General features: G+C 42.3%; 1 protein-coding gene across 4 annotated transcripts in view; it reads right to left on the reverse strand.

Annotated features, from left to right (window-relative positions):
* The window catches only part of MME (membrane metalloendopeptidase), a 79325-nt gene that overhangs the window by 23831 nt on the left and 34292 nt on the right, over positions 1 to 21202 (reverse strand). For all 4 annotated transcript variants that reach the window (XM_058550598.1, XM_058550604.1, XM_058550590.1 and 1 more), the window contains 9 exons: positions 20649 to 20714; positions 12890 to 13024; positions 10830 to 10931; positions 8765 to 8901; positions 8562 to 8655; positions 7306 to 7434; positions 6463 to 6561; positions 3843 to 3923; positions 2488 to 2591 (listed from right to left, as the gene is read on the reverse strand). In XM_058550598.1, coding sequence (XP_058406581.1) covers positions 2488 to 2591; positions 3843 to 3923; positions 6463 to 6561; positions 7306 to 7434; positions 8562 to 8655; positions 8765 to 8901; positions 10830 to 10931; positions 12890 to 13024; positions 20649 to 20714 — 947 coding nt within the window. The remainder of the gene's footprint in view (positions 1 to 2487; positions 2592 to 3842; positions 3924 to 6462; positions 6562 to 7305; positions 7435 to 8561; positions 8656 to 8764; positions 8902 to 10829; positions 10932 to 12889; positions 13025 to 20648; positions 20715 to 21202) is intronic.

Below are 21202 nucleotides of genomic sequence, written 5' to 3' on the forward strand. Positions count from 1 at the left end.
TGAAAATGTAATTCTCTGAGAGGCAACTACAGGCCACGAGAACAAAATAGAAGCATGGATGTTATCTGCCTGAACACACACCATGAGGACCTGAACTCGATGCCACATAAAAAAGAAAGAAAACAGAGTAGTGACTTAATTACTATTAAGGAGACGCAAAATAAGTCAGAAACTTTCCCTACAAGAAACCTCCATAAACCATGAGGAACTTTTATGAGTTGTGTCTATACGGTGCCATCCTAATGACTTGATGCAATTGCTGTCAAAAGTGCTTCCAATATTTTGGAAGACAAAAGATAAACTTTAAACCTAAATGGCCAAATTAAAGCCATAATCTTATCAAAAATTTCACAAGATTAAATATGAACAAGTGTGATACAATTCAAAAAGGAACCAACACTAATGCAGGGGTTCTTGCTTGAGGGGGGGTGCTACTTAAAGACGACACCAGGACCCAGGTCCCCACCCGCAGGTCAGGACATCACGATCTGGGGGCTGGAGCAGGGGCATCAGCACTACTGCAGAAGCTGCCCAGGGGACTCCTCTGCACAGGCCGAGTTTGAACCCCGCACTCAGTCTACAGGCGGGAGGTGGACCAGGAAGAAGCACGAGCTGGTACAGCAGAGAAGCCCTCATAAGTCATACCGCACTTGGATTGACTAGCAGAACGGATGGAAAGGATCCAAAAAGTACTCCTAAGCTATGCAGTCTATAGACCAAACATCCTGAAAATATTGTATACAATTTTGGCTTTGATTCTCTAAAGTAAAGAGGAAAGGACTCAGAGAAAATTGACACATATGATGAAAGGGAATGAAAAGTGCAAACTATTTCACAGAATGATTATGGAACTGGCACCCCATTAACTTCAAAAGGAAACATCAAGCAATAATTCAACAACTGTTTTTAAAATTAGGAAGAAATCTTCTGGGGTCATATGGATGCAGGTTATAGTAGCCATCTTCAGGAAGAATATTTGGCAATGTTTGTCTGCAGATAAGTTACACAGTGCTAACAATTATTAAATGTAAGTATATGTATTTTTAAAGAAATAAAAATATTCAGACTTGTAAGAAACTTTTCAGATTATAAATCTGCCCACAGAGTTTTCTTTTCAATGACTTTTGTGGGTTTCTAGAGACAGGATGTGACGACCAATTATAACACCAACTATATGTACCCACTCTCCTTCCTTCTTTCCCAGCTGGGACTCTAAACCTTCCCTGACATTTGCAGCCCCCTTTCAGCACCAGACAAGACAACGTTTACTCCGTATAAACCCAGAGGTCAGCAAAAGAATCAGTCTCTCTTTCAGCGTACCTGACGGGCTCAGAATGCTGCACGAGGACTGAAACGTACTGGCATTTCCCTTCAGGAGTTCTGTCCAACCTGTCGTGCGTTTACTGAGAACAGGACAGTCCTGTCCTCAAATGGTCCCACGGCACTTTGTCCCCTTCCTGGCACAGCATTTCCCTCCCGGTGGTAGTTCCCTACATCGTGTCTTTCCTACCTTTGGCGCTTGTAATGTAACATAGTCCAAGTCCACCTTTGATTCTCCCAGTACCCAGTGACACCCGGGCTTGGTCCACATTCCAGAGCATTAGTTTAATAAGTGAATAGCTGAAAGAATACACGAGTGCAGGCACGAACCAAGCACCGCACTGGCATGTCATCGTGTCAGTCAGCACACAAGTCAAGTCAGTGTATTTTTCACTTGCTCACTCATTCACTAACTCAGTTTGAACTGAAAACCTTCTATGTGTTCAGCACTGTGCAGGGTGCTGAGGTTTTAATGGTCAAAAGGAATAGCCCTTCTCTCTACGAGCTCTGAGCCCAGTGGGAAAAAGTCAACGTAAGCAGTCCTAGGGACTGAGGTTCACAAACACAAATGCTGATCAATAGGTAAGACACATCCATTTAACTGAGAAATAAACCTTCAACTCATGCTAACACGCAGTCCTAACCCCACTAAGAAGCAGATTAAGAGCACTTGAAGGCTATCGATGAGAGTGATGTCTGGCGTCTCACGTTTGGCTACCACAGGTTGAAAGAGGTGTTACACGGGGCAATCAGGAGGGGATGGACTTGTGGGATGATCCACCGACAGAAAACAGCTGGGCTGTGGGCAGAGGAACTCTCAGTACAGTAAGAAAGGCCTCAGAGAAGGCTTGAAGGAGCTGTGGGTTACTTAGGTGAGGGCATTCCTGAGGACCTTGTCCACAAGCAAAGTAGAGGGGACAGGCCATAAAACGAGAAGAAACCAAAGAAACGAGGTAGTCTGAGGACACCTTCATGAAAACATTTTCAATCTGGTTAAATCCCTGACCCCTCTTTAGTATGATCTTCTTAGATGCTCTTAGGGGTCTCCACAGGAGGAGGACACGGTACTTTTTAATGATATTCTAAGTCAGGTTCTTTCTCAATCCCACAAAGAGGAGGGAAAAGGCGCTCTTCTGAATGAACACGGTAGAAACCGGATATACATACTCATCCTTGTCCACCTTTTCTCGAAGCTTCTTTAGTTGCTTATTTTGGTTGAACTTCAAGTTTTGGATTATGTTCTCAAAGTATTCATCTTCCTTGTAGTTCAACTGTATTATATAAAAGATTTGGGGAAAAATATTAACACCAGTATCTTTGAAACTTTTGCTAAAAAACGTAGGTGTTATTTTCGTAAATTCTATCAGTTAATAAAGCAACAGAGAGCATTAAAACTTGCCAAAGAAGGCTTCCGTTCCGCTACCTAGTTCTCTATTGCAGGTCACTGCTGTGGCAGCAAATCCCTACCTCAGTCCACTCTTGGGTAGCTCAGCAGATGAGACCGAGCGTCCAACCAGCTGCACTGTGTGAACGCTGTCCTTATCCGACACACGCAACAGCAGCACATCCTCATTTACCTGCTACGACACGCCAGGCGCCTTTCTAAGCACTTGAAACGTATCTTGCACTCTTCTAATCCCTGTGCTAATGCATGAAGACAGGCAGTTACCCCATCGTAAAGCTGAGGAAGCTGCGGCTCAGGCGAGTGACTGGGGAGCTGGGATTTGAACCCAGGCAGCCTGGCTGGAGTCTGTGCTCTCAGCCACTAGACCCCACCCCCAGGGCCCCGCACTTGTGTGCAGCAGCAGCTCACTGAAAAGACATAGTCAAGCTTTTCTTCAAGAGGAAAGGGAGGCCAGGGCACTGTGGCTTAACAAGCCCCAGGTGAGGCCAGTGATCGGTGGATCAGGATCACTGTCCCCGGACCTGGGCAAGGATTGCCTTGTTGTTACCAGGGTCTCCGTGGAGACCACAGGTCAGCAACAGGACCCTCAGGGAGTCTGTGCTCACTACTGCAGTGACTTCAATCAACTCTCTTCTCTTTTCACTGTCCCGTTATTGGAGGAGAATAAAATAGTTTCCAGTTCCCAAATAGTCTATTTTTCTTTTGGTTTTTTAAATAGAAAAGGCATGACCTGGTTTATCCAAGTGAGGAACAGTCAGAAAGTGGAAGGGAACCTGAAGATTAGATTTTTCAGGCCTGGACAGATGAGATAAGAGGCTGAGTGCCCCGATGTTCATCACTCTGACGTCTACCCTGATGCTCTTTAAAGGATGCAGGTCACTCTTACTACCCTTCCAATGGAGCATACGGAAGCCAAAGAAACAAAAACCATGCACAGGTCATGCCAACGAAACAAACGGCTGAAACTGAAACATACGGTTTTGGCTTCAGTATTGAAGGCTTTATATAAGAAGACCAATGGCTGTGGCTGTTTCACATAATTTCTGCACCCCCTGGGTTAGCAACAACGTGGCCACCGGCCTCAGGTACCATAAGCCCACAGTCTCTCCAGACTTACCTCGAGGTATTCCTTATCCAGTTTGTTATCATTTGAAATTATGTCATCAGGATAGCCAATCCTTTCTTTAATTGCTAAGGCCTGTGAAAATTATAATATTGAATGTGAGGATGATTGTGTAACTTTAAATACAAACATTATAATTTGCCCATGACTAGCAACTGAATAACTTGATCTACAGTTTACAAAAAGAATATCCAACAACACCTGAACAGAGATCTTTGCAATGGCTTCTTCCTGGGGTTCCAAATAAACAAAAAATAGGTCTGAAACTTAGCTTCTAATGCCTATTCTCATAGGCTCTCCAAGAAAAGCAAAATGAGAACTGACAAGTCATTGTTCACATGTATGGTACTTCTGTGAACTTTTTCTCTGAAAGGCTTTTTCCTTCGATTTTACAGGAGGGGTAATATTTAGGGCTCCCATTCTAGCAGCTTATAATTATCTTTCCACCTCGCTAAATTGGCTGAGGAAACAGATACGGGCTCACAGGTTTAGTGCTGATAATTTCCTGAATATTGGCTCCCGGAGTTTTTATCTTCTCCCGTGGTCTCCGAAGCCAGTGCACCTATCTTCTCAAAGTTAAATGAATGACATTAATTAAATGAATGGAAAACAATTTTCCTGTGAGACCAGCTCCTATTTACCACTTGTTTACTACCTTTTCTAAATTTTATTACTTTAAAATAGTTTATTTTACTTATTTTCATTATTTCATTATTACCACTTACTTACTACTTGCTATTTCTATTTCCATTTTTTTTATTTCTCTCATTTTTCTCAAAGATATTTGACTTCTGAGTCTACCACACCACAGTGCTCTTAAACAACTTGGTGTAATTTTTCATGTGGAATTATGCCTGTATCTCTGAGTTATTTGGTTTGCCATCAAACGCATGTGGTTTTATTACAAATCTGCTTCCTCAGCCCAGGATTTCCTCAGTGGACCAGACAGGATCCGTGTCACAGAGTCAGTCAGGCCAAGCGCACTGCCGTGTAGGTTTCCACACCACAGGCTCATTACAAATCAGCCCCCTCTCAATGGTACTTTATTTTCCATAAGACATTTCTCCAAAGAGTGTTCCAAGGGACACAAATGCTACAGAAATAAAAGGTGCTATGTAAAAAGACTTTATTATCAAATTCTTTGGTAAATACTGTGACAAAAACATTAAGCAGGCTTCTTTATTGCAGGACTTCTTAGAGTCAAGATTAGGTTATTGTAAGTGTCCAAGAGGAGGATTCCATTTGTCCATTTACTCATTCTATATGTGTTCAAGGGTCTATGATGAGCCAGGCACTTTGTAAGGGGCTGAAGATACGATGGTAGGCAAAGATTTCTGGCCCCAGAGGGCTTACGGTAAAGAGCAATGCTCGGCAGTGACACGGGTACTAACTCTCAAGTGTGATGTATGGGGCCATAAACTCCACCCTAGGAGCATGTAGCCTAATCTATGGCGGGAGCAGAGAAGCCTTCCCACAGGAAGTGTTTCCTAAACTCTTTCGACCAGGGGACTCTTTCATGGAACAACCTGCAGCTTCGGTGTTTTGTGACACCACCTTCGGAAATAGTGACTGAGAACAATCCTCCTTGCTACAGAACCATGTCCTGGATAAACAGAATGTGAGAGGAGCAAATCCAGCTTGAGCTTCTGAGGACACAGACTGACAGAAAGACAGCGATACTGGGCAGCCTAAATTCTAACCTGCCCCACCAGCGCTGTGAGAGCAGAAAAAGACAGTTCTCCCACTAGACAATCCTGGAAGAGAAGTGGACCTCAGCTTGTCTCTCTTATCAGAATAGGTTTAGGGACTCCTTCTGCACCAGTTCAGAGAATGGTGAGTCCTTCCTGCCGCCCTAACTACAGAGGCATAATCAAGCTGCATGTGCATATTGCTCATAGGGCATGTACAGTTTCACTGGACATGTTACTTCCAGTTTTATATAGTTATCAAGACAAACGATCTTAGTAAATTTAAACCTAAGATTTCCTTAGAAATCTCACCTTTATTCTTACGCAAGATATTAAAAGGTAGGAATAGTTATAAAAAGGCTCCTTCAAATCCCTCTAACTATAGGTCACCTTATAATACTCAAATAATACACCACCTTGCATTCGCTTGACAGAAATCTAGTATTATTTCTCCCTAGGCCATAGAAAAAGCTAAATAGGGCATGTTCTAAAAAATTTAGCTGGAAATTTGCATTAAACATTGAGAGGATATTTTTAGACGTTGGTAGAGGCCTATCAGATATGTTTCATAAAAGGAGGAGGAATATAAACCACCGGTAGCATCTTTTAATTCTTTACTTGTTCACACAAGATTTCCCTCTTATTCTTTGAAGTCTTCGTTTTAAAAAAAAAGGAAAATTGGAGATCTTTCAAAGTTTTGAACTGAACATGGAGAGTAGGAGCTGGTTGCAAAGAGATAATAAAAGATGAAAATCATAGAAAAAAATCTTTATCCATGAAAACCGTTCCTGGAAACACTTTACCTTGAAGGAGCTTGTTCTTATTTTATGCAATCCTTGATTATATTTTTTCCTGAACTTTCCTAAAACTTACTCTTTTCTTGTAAAGAAAGTTTTCTTTGATAGTTACCCTGCCCTTCTTTTTACCTTTTCTTCAGCTTTCTTCTTTGTTTCGGCATCCATCCAAGGGAGGTCATCCAGAGTCTGAATAAAAACTTCCCGGATCTGTGCAATCAAATTCTCAACCTCAAACCAGAAGAGAAGATGACAATTTAGGCCATTAATTAATTTTTCGTAACACAAATTTTAAAAAATAGAGCTATAAGCTGTCTTAATGTGACTTAATGTTAATAAATTTAAATCTATAGACAAATGGATACATGTGGATAATTATATTTTTAAAGCAACATTGCTATTATTAACATTAATGATTAACTAGGTCTTATATATACATTAATAAAACGTCATCTTTAGAATGTAATGGTTTCCATTATTATAAAAGAAGAACTAACATAAAATATTAGCTGTCATTGCCATTAGTAGTTTAGTTAAGCATAAAATAGCATTTCAATAGATTCTGTTGCTGTGTCTTTAAGTTCCACTGTCTTCATTTCAGCAACAATGAAAAATGGAGTATATTTCTTACATTTCAAATAACCCGAGTTTACTTTCTAGGTGTTTAAGAAAATACTCATTCTTGGTCAATTTTGCTGACAGAAGAGTTTACATATGACTGTACTGACAGAACACGTGACCGGGCACCCGAACACAGTGCCTCTGGAAACGGACAGGTGGTTTTCGACTAAACGGTATGAGGATCAGAAACACAACTAGACCCTTGGGGTGGGGAGGATGAGATTTATTGGGAAATAATCGCAAATTATGATTCAGAGGTTCTCTGCCGATTAATAAAATTTCAGCAAAATCAGGGACTAGTGACTGCCAGCAGCACAAAGAGGCGCCGGCAGCCCATCGTGCTGAGGACATTACCAAGTGTTTGCTCTCGCCAGCAAACGCCGCCTGCACGTAGAGCCTCCCCACGGCATTCTCCATGTTCCCATTGACGTAGTTCGCACAGCGCCTCCAGGTCGCTGCTTCTGAGGTTGTGCCATAAAGGGCCTGCAGGACGGAGGGAGGAAAGGGGTTTGACCAGAGGTAGACGGCTGGAGCACGGGAAGGGCACAGGTTCACAGGACTCTATTCTTTACGTCTCCTAAGTGCTCGCAACATTCATTGCTTCTCCTCACAAGGCCGTGTGTCCTTGCATACGATAAAACGGAATCCAACTGAACTGTTTACTTATATAGGATCTGAAAATAAGGGATATTTTCAGGAGCATGTCCCAGTAGAACTTCTGGCATTACAAGTTAATGTCCTTCTAGACAGTTTAGAAAAAAACAACAACAAAATAACACTGTTACCACTGCATTAAAAAACCTGAAGTAATGTCCAACAAATGTAACGGGGGAGAAATCAGGTACATAAGAAAACACATTCCTGTTTTTTAACGTTTTAGATGAACTTCCAGTGCTTAGAAGAACTACACGTGTATGAATTTAAGTACCAATAAGGGTATTAACTTATGTAAGGGAAATTAGCAAAACACCATTTTTACATTCTTTAATTTTAAAAACATGTCTGCATTTTCTTTTAATGGGTAAAAACTAAAAATTTTAATCAGAGTGTTATTTCCTTTCCATGACACCAACCAATACCTTTGCCAGAATTTCTCCTTCCTCACTCCCTCCTGCCCTCTCCCCTCACAACAGGAGTGAAAAGATCACTGGTTCAATAATGTAGGTGCAGCCTAATAAAAGGCCTTCAGGTCGTCTCCAGAGAGGTGTATTCCCAGTGGACTGTCCATCTCAACATTGTCCATCTGTCTGTACGTCCACTGTGCTACGAGCACCCGAAAATCAAACTGACTGAGATAGATGTCCCTGCAATCACTCTTAACACAACAAAAAAACCAAGCCAGTATTCCTTCATGAATCACTCAAATAACCAAATGCATCTCCTTCCAGGGCAATTCAGTCATGGTGCCAGAGTGGACAATCACAGGATGGGAAGCCCATGAAAACTGGCTTTCCTAGGCAACACAGCTTAAACATGGGCAGAATAACCAACATTTGGAATTTTGTCTCTTGGCAAGGTTCACCACATTCTAGCAGTGTACATGGCAAGCCTTCATAACTGGGTATCTCTTTAAGCTTTAAGTCTTAAGAAAAGAGAGATTTTTTCTTCACCTTGCGGAAAGCATTTCTGGACTCCTTGTAGGTTCGGCTGAGGCTGCTTACAAGATCCATTATGAACCGCCAGGACATTAAATTTTGAAGATCTCTGTATAAAAAAACCCACCACCCAGCAACAGAAAAGATGAGGCTACAAAGCTTCTGAAATGTGACATTAAATGTAGACTTTGAGGACATGTGCACGCTGACACACCTACCTGGCAGAATATTTGGTAAGAATGAGCTTAAGTTTGGTTAAATATTCTGGAGCGTAAACAACCACATCTTCCTCATTTGGAATATTAATATTCACAGTTGACATGATCTCATTTGTGAAATTTGACCAGCTGAATGGCTGGAAAAAAGCAAGCACAAAATATTCAGTAGTTATGGATTTCTCCTCTTGGTTCCAAGACTCAGTTACGGTTATGGCATCGACGCGGTTAGGGTATCAGCCGCATCACTATATGATTATCACAATGGTCAGTTTGATGTTTGTTTGGGGTTTTACTTCAATTGCTTCAATCAGTTTTTGAATAAAAGTTAGTTCTGCAGCATGATTATTTAGGTAGCAGAATTAAGCCAACCATTTAAGAGCAAAAGCCAAGTCTCTAAGTGTAGAGAACATGCACCAGAAATTAGGCCAGTGCCACCTTCTTGGTCTGACCAACACAAAAAAAGAAGAAAAAGAAACTCCGCTTTAAAAAGAAAGCTTCCTAGGTTTATGCAAAAATTTATATGGGTATAAACTGTTTATCTTTTAGAAGTGGGTATTAATAAACAATCCATTCGAGCACAGTCATCCATCCCAGTGGAGATCTGCTGTAAACGAATGCACACGATTGTCACAGCAGAGGCACAGCAAGGATGCCAAACAAATACATTTTCGACTGCAGTGTTGGGTCTAGAGGCACGCAGTCCTTACACTTCAGAAGCTGGGTTTGGATTTGCCAAAAGATGGAATCTTGTCTTTCTATTATTATTCTTTAAATGGGAACTGTAGTTACTCAACCACCAGTGGATATAAGAAAAAAACAGTGGAAGTGAAGATTATGCAAATCTTGCTGAAATGTCACATTTCAGTGTTTCAGAATGTTTAAGATTACCAATATCTTAGGCTCTATGATTTTATATATATCCGTATATAAATAGAAGTATATGATCACTTACCAAGTATGAGGTGCTATGTACTTTTCTTGATTTCCTTTGGTGGTTTGAACCATTCTTTCAAAACATATTTGTTAAACACTTATTATATTACAAAGTCCTATGTGAGAAATTCCTAACTCAATAGGTTATGCTTTTGAAAAGTCCTTGTTTACTGTAATGAGTGCCAAAGAGAATTCCACCACTGAATGTGGTAGTTGGTAGATTTTCCTGTGAGTGTTACTCCATTTCCTGATCATGTGCATCAACTGACACAGGAGAACACACGCATAGCCCCGAGTGGAGATTATCAGACACCAGCTCGTGAATTACAACTAAGCACAGAGATGTCAACTGCTGGTTATAGTGGAATTGATGAGACAGGTGTTTCTTATCTCTTGTGTTCTATCTCCCCATTATTGCTCGGAACACCTCTATAGATGGCCTTGATGAGAACACGGCAAGTTCCATGAATAAATTACTCTTTTTAGGAGTTAAAAAGAAGTCTAGTGCTTTTATTATTTGACTGTCCAAGTCCATGGCTATATAATGGTCTTTCAGAAGGATTTTCAGTTTTAATGTTTTCCAAACCCTTTTTTTTTTTTTTTTTTTTTTTTTTTTTGTGAGGAGATCAGCCCTGAGCTAACATCCGCCAATCCTCCTCTTTTTTTTTGCTGAGGAAGACGGCCCTGGGCTAACATCTGTGCCTATCTTCCTCCACTTTATATGGGACGCCGCCACAGCATGGCTTACCAAGCAGTGCGTCGGTGCGCGCCCGGGATCCGAACCAGCGAACCCCGGGCCGCCGCAGCGGAGCGCGCGCACTTAACCGCTTGCGCCACCGGGCCGGCCCCCCAAACCCTTTTTGATGATAGTTTCTTATATTATTGCATAGCTGCCTTGAAAGGACTTTTGCCTTTGAAATTTACTCTAACTAAATATAAATAAAATGATTTCAAATAGTGTTTTTTTTTTCAGGTCTTGTCATGAAGTCAAATGGTCGGTTGTCATCTAAATTTATTTTGATGTTCAATTTATTTCAATAAATAAGAAATCATCAAATTTTAACAAACTGTATTTCAATGTTACAATTTTAGAAATGGCACAACAAGAGAGGCTATAAAACTTGCCACTTACCTTCCCGTTGATCTCTAGTGAGAAGTTATTCTGGATCTGGGCTAACGTCATTTTGTTGTAAAGAAGTATGGGGTCATTTCGGTCTTCAGGTTTAGCTGTAGCCTAGGGATTTAATTTTTGATCATTATTTTAGAACTAAGAATTATTTAGAAAAATATAACCAAATATGAGGAGAAAAAGAAATACAGGATAGGTGCAACATAATTGTATTTAAGTTCTATCCTGTACTTACTTTGTAATTTATTTTGTCATAGCAAGAAGAAAAGTGAAATATAAGAGATTTTAAGTACATTCAGTAACACTTATCAAGATTTGGCTGCAGTGTTGAGTATAAAATTCTTCAAAATGCTTTTTATATTTTGATAACTGCCAAACCACATAAGAATACTTGCAGGCCTCTTTCCCCCTATGGCTAAAGGCCAGCTCAGTCGTGTCTGTGGCTGTTTCACATTATAAATAACTTTCTTGAATACAGTCATCTCCAATTTCTCTCTCAAATACTCTGTCTCTCCCCACCCACCAGCACCATTCAGTGTCCCACCAAAACTTCAGACAGGAAAAAAAAAAGCCACACAATGGTTTCTGCAAGAATGCAAAGCAAGTAAGACAGAGAAAATTCCTGGCACGGGCACAGTGGGGCCACAAGTTGTCTGAGGAGATGCTGGCACCCTGCTTTGGTGGCCGTCCTCCCAAACTGCCTAACCCGCTAGCTCCACACTCAACAGCACCCAGTTTTACTTTTTTGCAGAATCAAGAAAAAAATTGCAAGAACAACTCCCCAACCAGTGGTTGAAATGAGTAAAAGCCATTTTAAGTGAGAAGAGGCAAAACGCAAAGTTTAAAACGGGCATTATTCCTCAAGTCACAAGGGATCCAATTTCCCCTTTGGGTCATTTATTTATTCATTTATTTAAAAAATTATTTATTGAACAGATCCCACATGCAATTAAATGCCCGACACTGCTAGGGATACACAGGTGACTCAGATGACAAAGACTGACCTCAGTCTCAGAGTCTAAGATGGGAGAGGACATTCAGACACAAATAACTCTGAGGGAAGACAGTCCTGCAGGGCTGAGGCTGACTGAGGGGGCACACGGCCTGGGGAGGCGCCAAGGGTAAACACTCAGGGAAGGAACTGTCCTCTTCCATAATTCCATAATTCTGTTTCCAACACAGAACCATATGTGACTTGTCAAACTGCCATTCCTCCAGCTGCCGCGCCAAGTGCAGTCTGGTTCTGATCGGAGAGTTTTGGTTTCATGTGGCCCCAGGAAAGCTAAAATTGCCCTCAAAGAGCTTCAGTCTTCAAGGTTCTGAGCGGCGAGCAGATGGGGATTCAGGAGTGCTGGCTGCTGTCTGCAACGGCAGAGAGAGCCCTGTGGATCCCAGACTGAAACTGGCCCTGGGTTCAATCAATAACCCGATGTTGCTTGCACAGCATTCACTCGCAGAGACTGCAGACCCCCTCCAAGGAAGGTCAGGCAAGAAAGTGCCAACTCAGACTCCAAGGGTCCATCTGGAGCCAGAGGGAATTCAGGAACCAACCCCCCGACTCTGCTGCTCAACTGCTCCTGTGCATCTCCACTGAGCTCAGCAGCCTGAGTGTGTCACACTGTCACGTGGCCATGCTCAGGGCGCATACTTCTCAGCAAAGGGACAGAGACAAGCTCTGTGATCTCGTCAACTTAAGGTACAGTTGTACATATCAAATCTAAAACAGCTCTGCTGGCTAGCAGAGCTAGCACTCGGGCATGTCCTGCGTCTCAACAACAGCTGGATGTAAATGGTTAGGACTTCGGTGAAGTCTACTTGGACAGGTAATTAAGTGCATCTAGTTTAATATTTGTCAAACCGAGCATGTCTCCTGGTGTCAGGAAGGCAGTTTACTGTAAAATTCGATAGTTTCAAAGGTCCTCTTGAAGTCAGTGACCCGTTACCGAGCTATGTCTTTATCACTTGGTTAAGGAGTTGCACCTTCTACCCTCAAAATATGATAGAGAGGAGAGAGAAAAAAAGTGGTTAGCATTATTCAGTGTATTAGAGAAAATGCATTTTACATTGGCAATTTCTTTTTCCAATTCCATGACTTTATTCATTTCCAAAGAAAGCTGCTTTTCATCGATGGGCAATCCTTGTTCCTGACGAATCAATTTGGCCACAGAAATCATAAAATCCACATATGCTGTACAAGCCTGCAAGAAACAAATAACAGAAAATTTCTGGAGAACCATTTAATATTCATCACGGTGCTTTAACTTAAAATTTATTTTCAACTCAATATTAATTTTTGGTAACAGAAAAAGCACAACAAAATAGAAATCCTTTCCTAGATCCTAAAAGAAATGACCTGCACGGAGACTTAGAAAGTCCACGTGCCTTTGAACTAGAGCAGAACAATAAAGTATCACTTTGAAAGTACAAAGTAATTTACAAGGTTTTGTAATTTTCAATTTTTAATTGTTATTTTAAATTGCCTTAAAAAGAAGGCAGTTTCAAAAACTCTTGGTAAGCAATAACCTAGTATTTTTTCCTTAAATAATAATAATTCCTTTACCAAATTTCCTTTTCTCTGCTCACATATATATTTTTTCAACTATTCACAAAGAGATGTCCACAAACTCATATATCATCTGGACATCTTTATTTCTGTCTCCTCTGGCCAAGCAGTATTTTTTTATGAGACTGTTCTCATGAGCTCCTCCAACACAAACCTGTGGGTTTTAGTTAATGCCATGGTTGGCTCCCATGACTGTGAAATTTCTCTCTGAGATACCACTGATTTAGATATCAGCTTTCTTCTAACAACTCGAATTCTTTTCATTTTATCTTCACATACATTTGAACTTTGTGAAGGTAAGATATAAACTACTTATATCATTGATGTTTTACAGAATACGTAACTGCCTTGTTCAAGTTCAGAGCAGCATCAACCCCAGGAAACTGAATACCACTTTCATAAACCTCAACCCACTGCTATTCAGCCATTATTGTCCACCAGCAACTAAAATAAATTATGATCCCAACTCATGAAAATTTGCTCAAACTCCAGTTCCCAGCAGCAGGCTGACGATGAGCAGACGTGATTGGAGAAGCCAGGCCACGCGTCTGGAGTCTGTGGGGACGTCTGTGCTTCTCAGACCTGCTCACAGGGTAAACACAAAGGAAGGCTAGACACTGCTCAGCACCGTCACAGCTTCAAGAGGGTTTGATTTCGCCGCTAACAGGGGCACACTCACGCTCACTGTGAGCACCACGGCACAGCTGGATTTACAGCCACGCACCAAGGGGCTCACACAGAAACTTAAGGAAAATGAACGTATTTATCAAGCAAGAACCTGAGCAAATGCACAGTTACTATCGTTTTCAAAGTCATGAGGACGAGGTCGGGTGAGACACCGGCCTTCCGTGACCCTTGTCAAACACCAGTGAACGGTCCTGGGGAGGGCTGCCTCTCTCATGGACCCCTGCGATGCTGGCGGTCAGCTCCCATCTCCCTCTGTGCATCTGCTACTCACAGAACAATCTCTGTTTCAGCTGTGGGTCTCTACTAAAAACCTCGTCACTAAGGTAACAGCAATAAAAGGGTGTTTCCTGTATATCCTAGCCAACTCCATTCTTTTCCTATTAAAAGGTAATCAGAATTCTTGTTTCACTTTGAAGTAAACACATATGTCTGAGTCAAACCTCCTAGGACCAACTATTGCAACGTGTAAGCACGCAGTGCTGTGGATTAACTGTACTTCAAACCCTATAAATTCTTCTGCCTTCAGCAGGGAGTTACTACTGACTATGAGGGAGATGCTCATTTGAATTTTCCGATATCCATCTACTGAGATGTTTTTCCAGTCTGTGGGATGCGTTTTTGTTAATGAGGTGAGAAAATAGTACCAAGAATGCTCTCCTGCACTACGTTGACTCTGCAAACTGGTTCTACTCCAGCACCTTCATCTTTACAGATGTACTTAAAGACTGTAGAACGCAGCATTAGCAAGCACAAGAATTTGGACAATGCTTCTCGTCTGCTGAGCTGGTAAAGTTTCCCAGAAAACTGGGAGCATCTGATATCACCAGCTTCTGGGATGCTTGAATACTTAACAGAGCTACATGGAATACACCCCTCCCTTTGATGAGCTCCATTACCTGGCAACTATGCCGATGTGACTGATTAAAACACGCGCCTTAGTATCTTGATTATCTTTCCTGGCTTCCAAATTTATCTAGTAGCTGTCAGAACCCAGGCTCACTGCCACTGTTAAATCCTTTTTGCAAGATACAACTCTACTGTAAGGTTTTAATTTTCTTCCTTGAGATACTTCTAGAAATGTAAAATGCCAAATGGTAGTAATTGTCATCATTTGGGGAGAAAGTAATCAACACATATATTAACGTTTAAATAGTACATTGGCCAGGATATTTTTAGAATTGAAATTCAATTTTTCTTTTTGGTCACCGAGAGCAATTAGTTACCAGGGCAAGGGCCAGAGGCAGCTATCTTCTTGACGATCATAAGGCAGCCTCGTTGAAGCCTTGATCTAGTCAATCTTTTATGTAAGAAAGAATCCACCTAAACAGCTATGTAGCCCTTCCTTTAAAAAGAAAACACTGTAAATCCCAACACTCATAATAGCTGGTTCAAAGACGATAATTGGCTTTAAATGGTCAGGTAAAACCCATAATAGCAGTTTTGTGAGTTTTTACATTACACACCAACGAGATGATATTTGCCCACGCTCAAGACCGTGAATTGTTACTTTAATCAGAACTACCTTCATTCTGCAGGACCAAGCCACGACATTGACATGTGGACTGCTCAGAAACTGGGCTCCTCCTGCTCCGGTGGAAGCTGCTATTTGCTGCAGTTGCCCGACAGGGAGAGAGGAACGCCACTGGACTACCGCATCTTTGTCAACGATTAACAGCAAGACGCAGGGAGGAACAGACTGCTCTCCAGTTGGACTGACTAATATGTGGGTTCCTTAGTGTGACAATAATCTATGGATCAGGGGTTTCACTTCCAAAGATGCTTCTAGGACACCCAGCTCGTACCCATTTTCTGCCTTCCCCTTTATAGGAAGAAAACTGACATAATGTGGAGCATGAAGTGACTGAGCAGTCACAGAACTGTTCTCAGCCACTGACGCCATTTAATAATGTTACACAGAAAGTTTCCTGAGGGAACACACAGGGGACACCAAGCAATAGGTTTCCTATCAAAAAGGCTTGGAATTTTTTCCCAGCTTAAGCAGCATGTCAGGGATATGCAGCTGCCACACGGAGAGACTTGTTCCTCAAAGAGGGGCTGCAGACATACAGAATCACGTAGCCATTCCTGGGGCCTGGAAACGAGAAATAGCCCCCATCTGAGCAGGACTCTGGGGCAGGAGAAACGCAGGACCCACAGGAGCTGCTCGCCCAGTGTGGGGACTCTCTGGGGCTCTCATCGGTTGTCAACGAGGAGAACCCGGAGGTTTGTGAGAACGTACTGAGTAACATCTAAGTCTAGTGCACGTTTGGGAAGCTGCGCGTACGTCTTTTTACAAACTAGTTCAATGGATCTCAAGAAATTCTCTTGCCAACGCCACAGACAACAAGACAAGTCTTGTCACGTCCACTGAGTCCCAAGTTAAAAAGTCCCTTAGTTTTGTTAAGTACAGATGCCTGGACCGGGTGGAGCATCCTGACGACCAAAGGGCACTGTGATATCAGCAGGGCCCCCGGGGATCTATTGTATCATGTCAACCAGGGAGCAGCCAGAGTCATCGTCTTAAAAATGAAATCAAAGTTGCCAAACAAGACTAGAAAAAGACTACCTTTTTAAGACTAGATAGGACTATCTTTTTCCAAGGGTTTATAATCTAAAACCGATAATCAGAGCAGGTTTCTATTGCTTATAATTAACGTTCCTAAGTGACAGAAGGATCTTCTAATCTATGGCTCTAAACAAGTCATTTAACTTCTTTAGGGCTCTGTTTCCTCATCTGTAAAATGAGGGGTTGGACTAAATCTTCTCGTGTTCCATCTAGCTCCTGAGGTGTGTGCATGAATAACCTTAATCACTAAAGAAAACATACGATTCTGCCAGGCAAAAAATATAAGAATACATTTCTTTGGGTTTCTGTTGCCTTAGGGCACGTTCCCTCTAAGAGAAGTACAGGCAATGAGAAGGAACTGAGGTATTTAAGTTTAGAACAATAACCAGAGGGATACAACACCAAAACTGCCAGGATAAAAGTGCAGAATAAGTTTGAAACGCAGAACAGCCTTTTAACAAGATATGGAAAATAGGTTTTGTCTTTAAAGAAGGAAGTGAGATGTAGTTCTTAAAGAAAAAAGCATTATTTATTTTCATCGCTTAGTGCTGTGGTGACACAAGGCATTTTACTGTTTTGAATGCCATACAAGTATCACAGCACAAACATTTCATTCCTAACGCATCAAGAGCAAAAAGATGCTCTGTGAAGTGGAATGGGCTTTCTTGTAATTGTAGGTGCTGTTTTCATTGTTCATGAGAAGTTTGGTTTCAGAATCATGGAGGACGATCCCTGGATGAGCTGGGTATCCCAGAAGGAGGGATCAAAAAGGACCTGGGGAAATGGGCTTGAGTAACGACTGTAAAGAATGATGATGAGGGTCCTTCCGATGGAAGAGGGGGTGTGGCCTCCCTCACCCCCAGCCCCTGAGGCACATCTGCAGAACCAGAGCCCACAGGACAGTTTGGAAACCACTGACAGGCAGAGAAGTCAGGCTTCTCTAGTCAGAGGCAGAGAGCACTTTCCTGGTAGAAACGCTGGTGACCTCACGCCATCCTCAAGACTCCTTGGTATTTCCGGTAAAATAATGTGGAACTCAAAGTACAGGACCTACTGAAGGTGTGGCTGTATGTATCTCAGGCAAACTGAGCACAGCAGAGAAATAGTGGAGACTGGAAAGAGGAAGAGGGATCCGTGGCCTGTAAGACGTGTGTCTTGCTTTAGCTGTGGGGCCCTGGGGCTCACTCTTCCCTGAGGACCACGGCGAGGAGCTGGAAGGACCCCTGAAAGACCCGCTTCTTTGTCTGCCTCTTCTTTCCTCTCCTCCCCGCCATCTTCCCCTCCACCACCCACCCCCGACCCGGCAGTATTGACTTGATAATTACAGCCAGAAACCGGGACTAAAGTGAAGGATAAGCGAGACATGCCACTGCTCCCACTAAGTTCACAGTTTTCTATTAAAAAACGACATTAGATAAAAACGTATACAGAAACCCGAATGCTGTGGGAACATAGTTATCTTCATCTAGTCTAAAGTTGCAGGAACGGCCTTCATGAGGACGTGCAATTTAAACTGGGATTTAAGGGTGAGTCGAGGAGGAGGACTGGGCAGGTGCGTGTGTGGAATGTTCCAGGCAAAGGTAACAGCATATATCAGAGCTGATAAAGGAGAAAATCAGAGAAGACCATGAGACACGGACACAAGGATACTGAGATTTCTTCCAGTGTTATGACTTCTCTACTAGACGGCATTTTGTTATCTTAGCCTTTTCACCATTTTGTTTTCAGGAAGCAATAAAACACTAAGAAAAAAATACTTAAGGAGGTTGACTTCTTGTAGAAGTAGCAGGGTAGTGGAAACACTAGAATTAACTTTTATTTGACAGCTGGCTGGGGATGCAGAGGAGACTAAGTGAGGGATTACAGGTGGTATGATTGGGGGAGAAAAGCAAATATCATGGGGGAAATAAAGAGAAAACTAGAATTTTTTCCACGGCTACACACTCTCCCCGATACCCCCAAAAGACTGGATTTTAAAAGAGGGGGAGGATACAGAAATATTCTAATATTTACCCATTTCCAGATGACAGTGAGATTTTATCTCATATGCCAACTCCCTTCCACTGGAAGGCAGTTGCTTGAGCCTAAGCACGGGGTTGAAAGGCAACCCGAGGTCAGCAGGACAATGTTGGGTGACCTGACACCGCAGTCAGGGAAGGGGCAAGGCAGCAAGAGCGCTGTGTGCCTGTTGGTGGAGACCGGTCACCGGAGGCCCTGAGGAGCGGACGGTAACTCCCAAGCCTTGAGCGCCAGTGCTGCTGCATTTGCGGAATCGTTGGGTCATTTACAGACTCCGCTAGTGTGAATACTACTCTTAGGAAGTTGGCATGATGCGATGGAAAGAGCAACAGACAGGGACAGAAGTTCTACTTCTGCTTCTGCTACCGTTTTGCTGAGCGCTCTGGGGCACCTCTGAGCCTCAGATTCCTTACCCATAACCTCTACAGACTCAAGATATTACTGAGTCTAGACCTGACCACCACTGCCGTCTGACTGCAAACAGAGCCTTTCCCAGACTAGTGGACGCAGGCTCTGCGGTATCCACACTCCCTTCTTCTTAGCAACAGAATCTTCCTCCCCACCAACTGCATTCCAACACAGCACATACACGCCACCTGATCTGACTCCCTTTCCTGCCTCCTTTCTGTTTAGCTGTGGCTATGTGACAATGCCCTAACCATGGACCATATGCAACCTCTGCGTCACTCACATCAAAGGAATCATTTGACTACCAATTTCCCTCCTTTCTTCTCCCTGTGGCCTGAAATGTGAAGAGCGCACTGGTGGACCAGCTTCAACCACACAGACGAACACAAACACTCGAAGAGGCTGATGTCAGATTATCAAGCTATGGTCCCAGCCATTCCCGGCGGGCAGAGCTTCCTCCCTCGCCTGGATGGCCTGCCTACCTCTGCACTGTCACGGGAGACAGAAATAAACTTCTTCTTGTTTGAGCTACAGTATTTTGGGGTCTCTTTGTTACTGCAGCTTAGCTAGGACCCAACTAATTTACAAACTCAGGGGCCTACAAGGACCGGGAAGTCAATATAAATCAATGAATCACCGAGGTGCAGACGGCTCAAAGCTGGAGAACAAGGCCCTGTCCGCAGGAGGCGACCGCGCACAGCTCTGTCTTTGCCGCCACAGGGGAACACGGCCGAGAGCTTCCAGTTCTACCAATTTATCAAGAAATCTGGATTCTCAAGTGAAATCTTCCAATTTCTTAAAATACTGGCAGCTAATCCAAAATTAAGCAAAACTGCAGCTTAACCAAAAATGCCTCTATATCAGAGTTGAGCCCACGGACGCCAGTTAGTGACCTGCTCCAGATTAGGAGATAGCATTGGACATAAAATGCACACACACACCATCATCTTAACAACAGCTTTTTGTAAAAACAAACAAAAAAGAAACTTTACCACATTAAATGTGTACACTGACTGCCAGGTATACCTTGACACCACAAATGTTAAAATGAAAAGAAATATTTTTAGGATTGAAAAAATTTGATGTTTTTAGGCTGCAATCCTAAATATGAAAAACACCCCAGTTATTGATAAGGAAAATGTAGTATAATGAGTCAAAATTCTTCTGCAAGATTCAGCTCTGCAACAGGAAGCAGCTGGACAGGTCATGAGGCCAATAGCTATGACCCACACAATAACCAGATATGACGGACTCAAATATCTCACCCCCATTTGACTGTCTGTGTTACTAATTGTGGCCTTTTATAATCTTTTTCTTCATTTCAATACTGTGCAAGCCTCTACCGTTATTTGAACTTAATAATTAGGCAAAATAAATGTCTGGCAAAAATATATTTAGCTAAAAATTTTACCTTAGAAGTAATTTCAGTCCCCTCACCACACTGTGACCCATTAGGATCATCAACAGTAAACTTAACTTACTTCTGAGCTATAAAATGATCATAAGGAAAACATTTACGGAACCAACACCTTCCCCAGTTCTGTTTTAGTTTGTTTGTGTTTTTTTTTTTTTTTTTTACCTCTTTATATATTCCACTGCATTCGTAGTAGTCTCTGGAAGGGAGGCCAAGTCGAGGTTGGTCAATCTACAAAAAATATACAAAAGAAGAAAATAAACCATTCAGATGATACAGAACAGTTGGACAAAATACAAGCACGCCTATCTACATATGAGCAACAGCCTGGCGCTCCCGCTGTTCATGAGGGCAACACTCAGACGCTGAGTGAACAGACAGTTAGGAAGCAGTTTCCACACTACTTCTAAGTGTTAAACTGATGTGTAGTTAGATAACCTGGGAGACTGTGCTACAGATATTTGAGGAAAACCAAAGAAAACCTGAACAAAAAAATATACTGGGAAGGATTTTAATGCAGAAGAGAAGGTGCTGTTAGGATCAAGGACTGAGGAGTTTCTAAATCCCACATTTACAGGACATCCAGTTTCCTGAGGCTCTAACATGCTCCCCTGGGGACAGTATCTTCTACCTCCATCCTTAATTGGGATGGGGAAAAAAAAATGGTGGAAAATCTCCATGGTAACTCGAGAACTTTTTAGCTAGTGGAAATCTCGCCA

The sequence above is a fragment of the Diceros bicornis genome, chromosome 2 (assembly GCF_020826845.1).
Source record: "Diceros bicornis minor isolate mBicDic1 chromosome 2, mDicBic1.mat.cur, whole genome shotgun sequence".
Classification (NCBI taxonomy): Eukaryota; Metazoa; Chordata; class Mammalia; order Perissodactyla; family Rhinocerotidae; genus Diceros; species Diceros bicornis.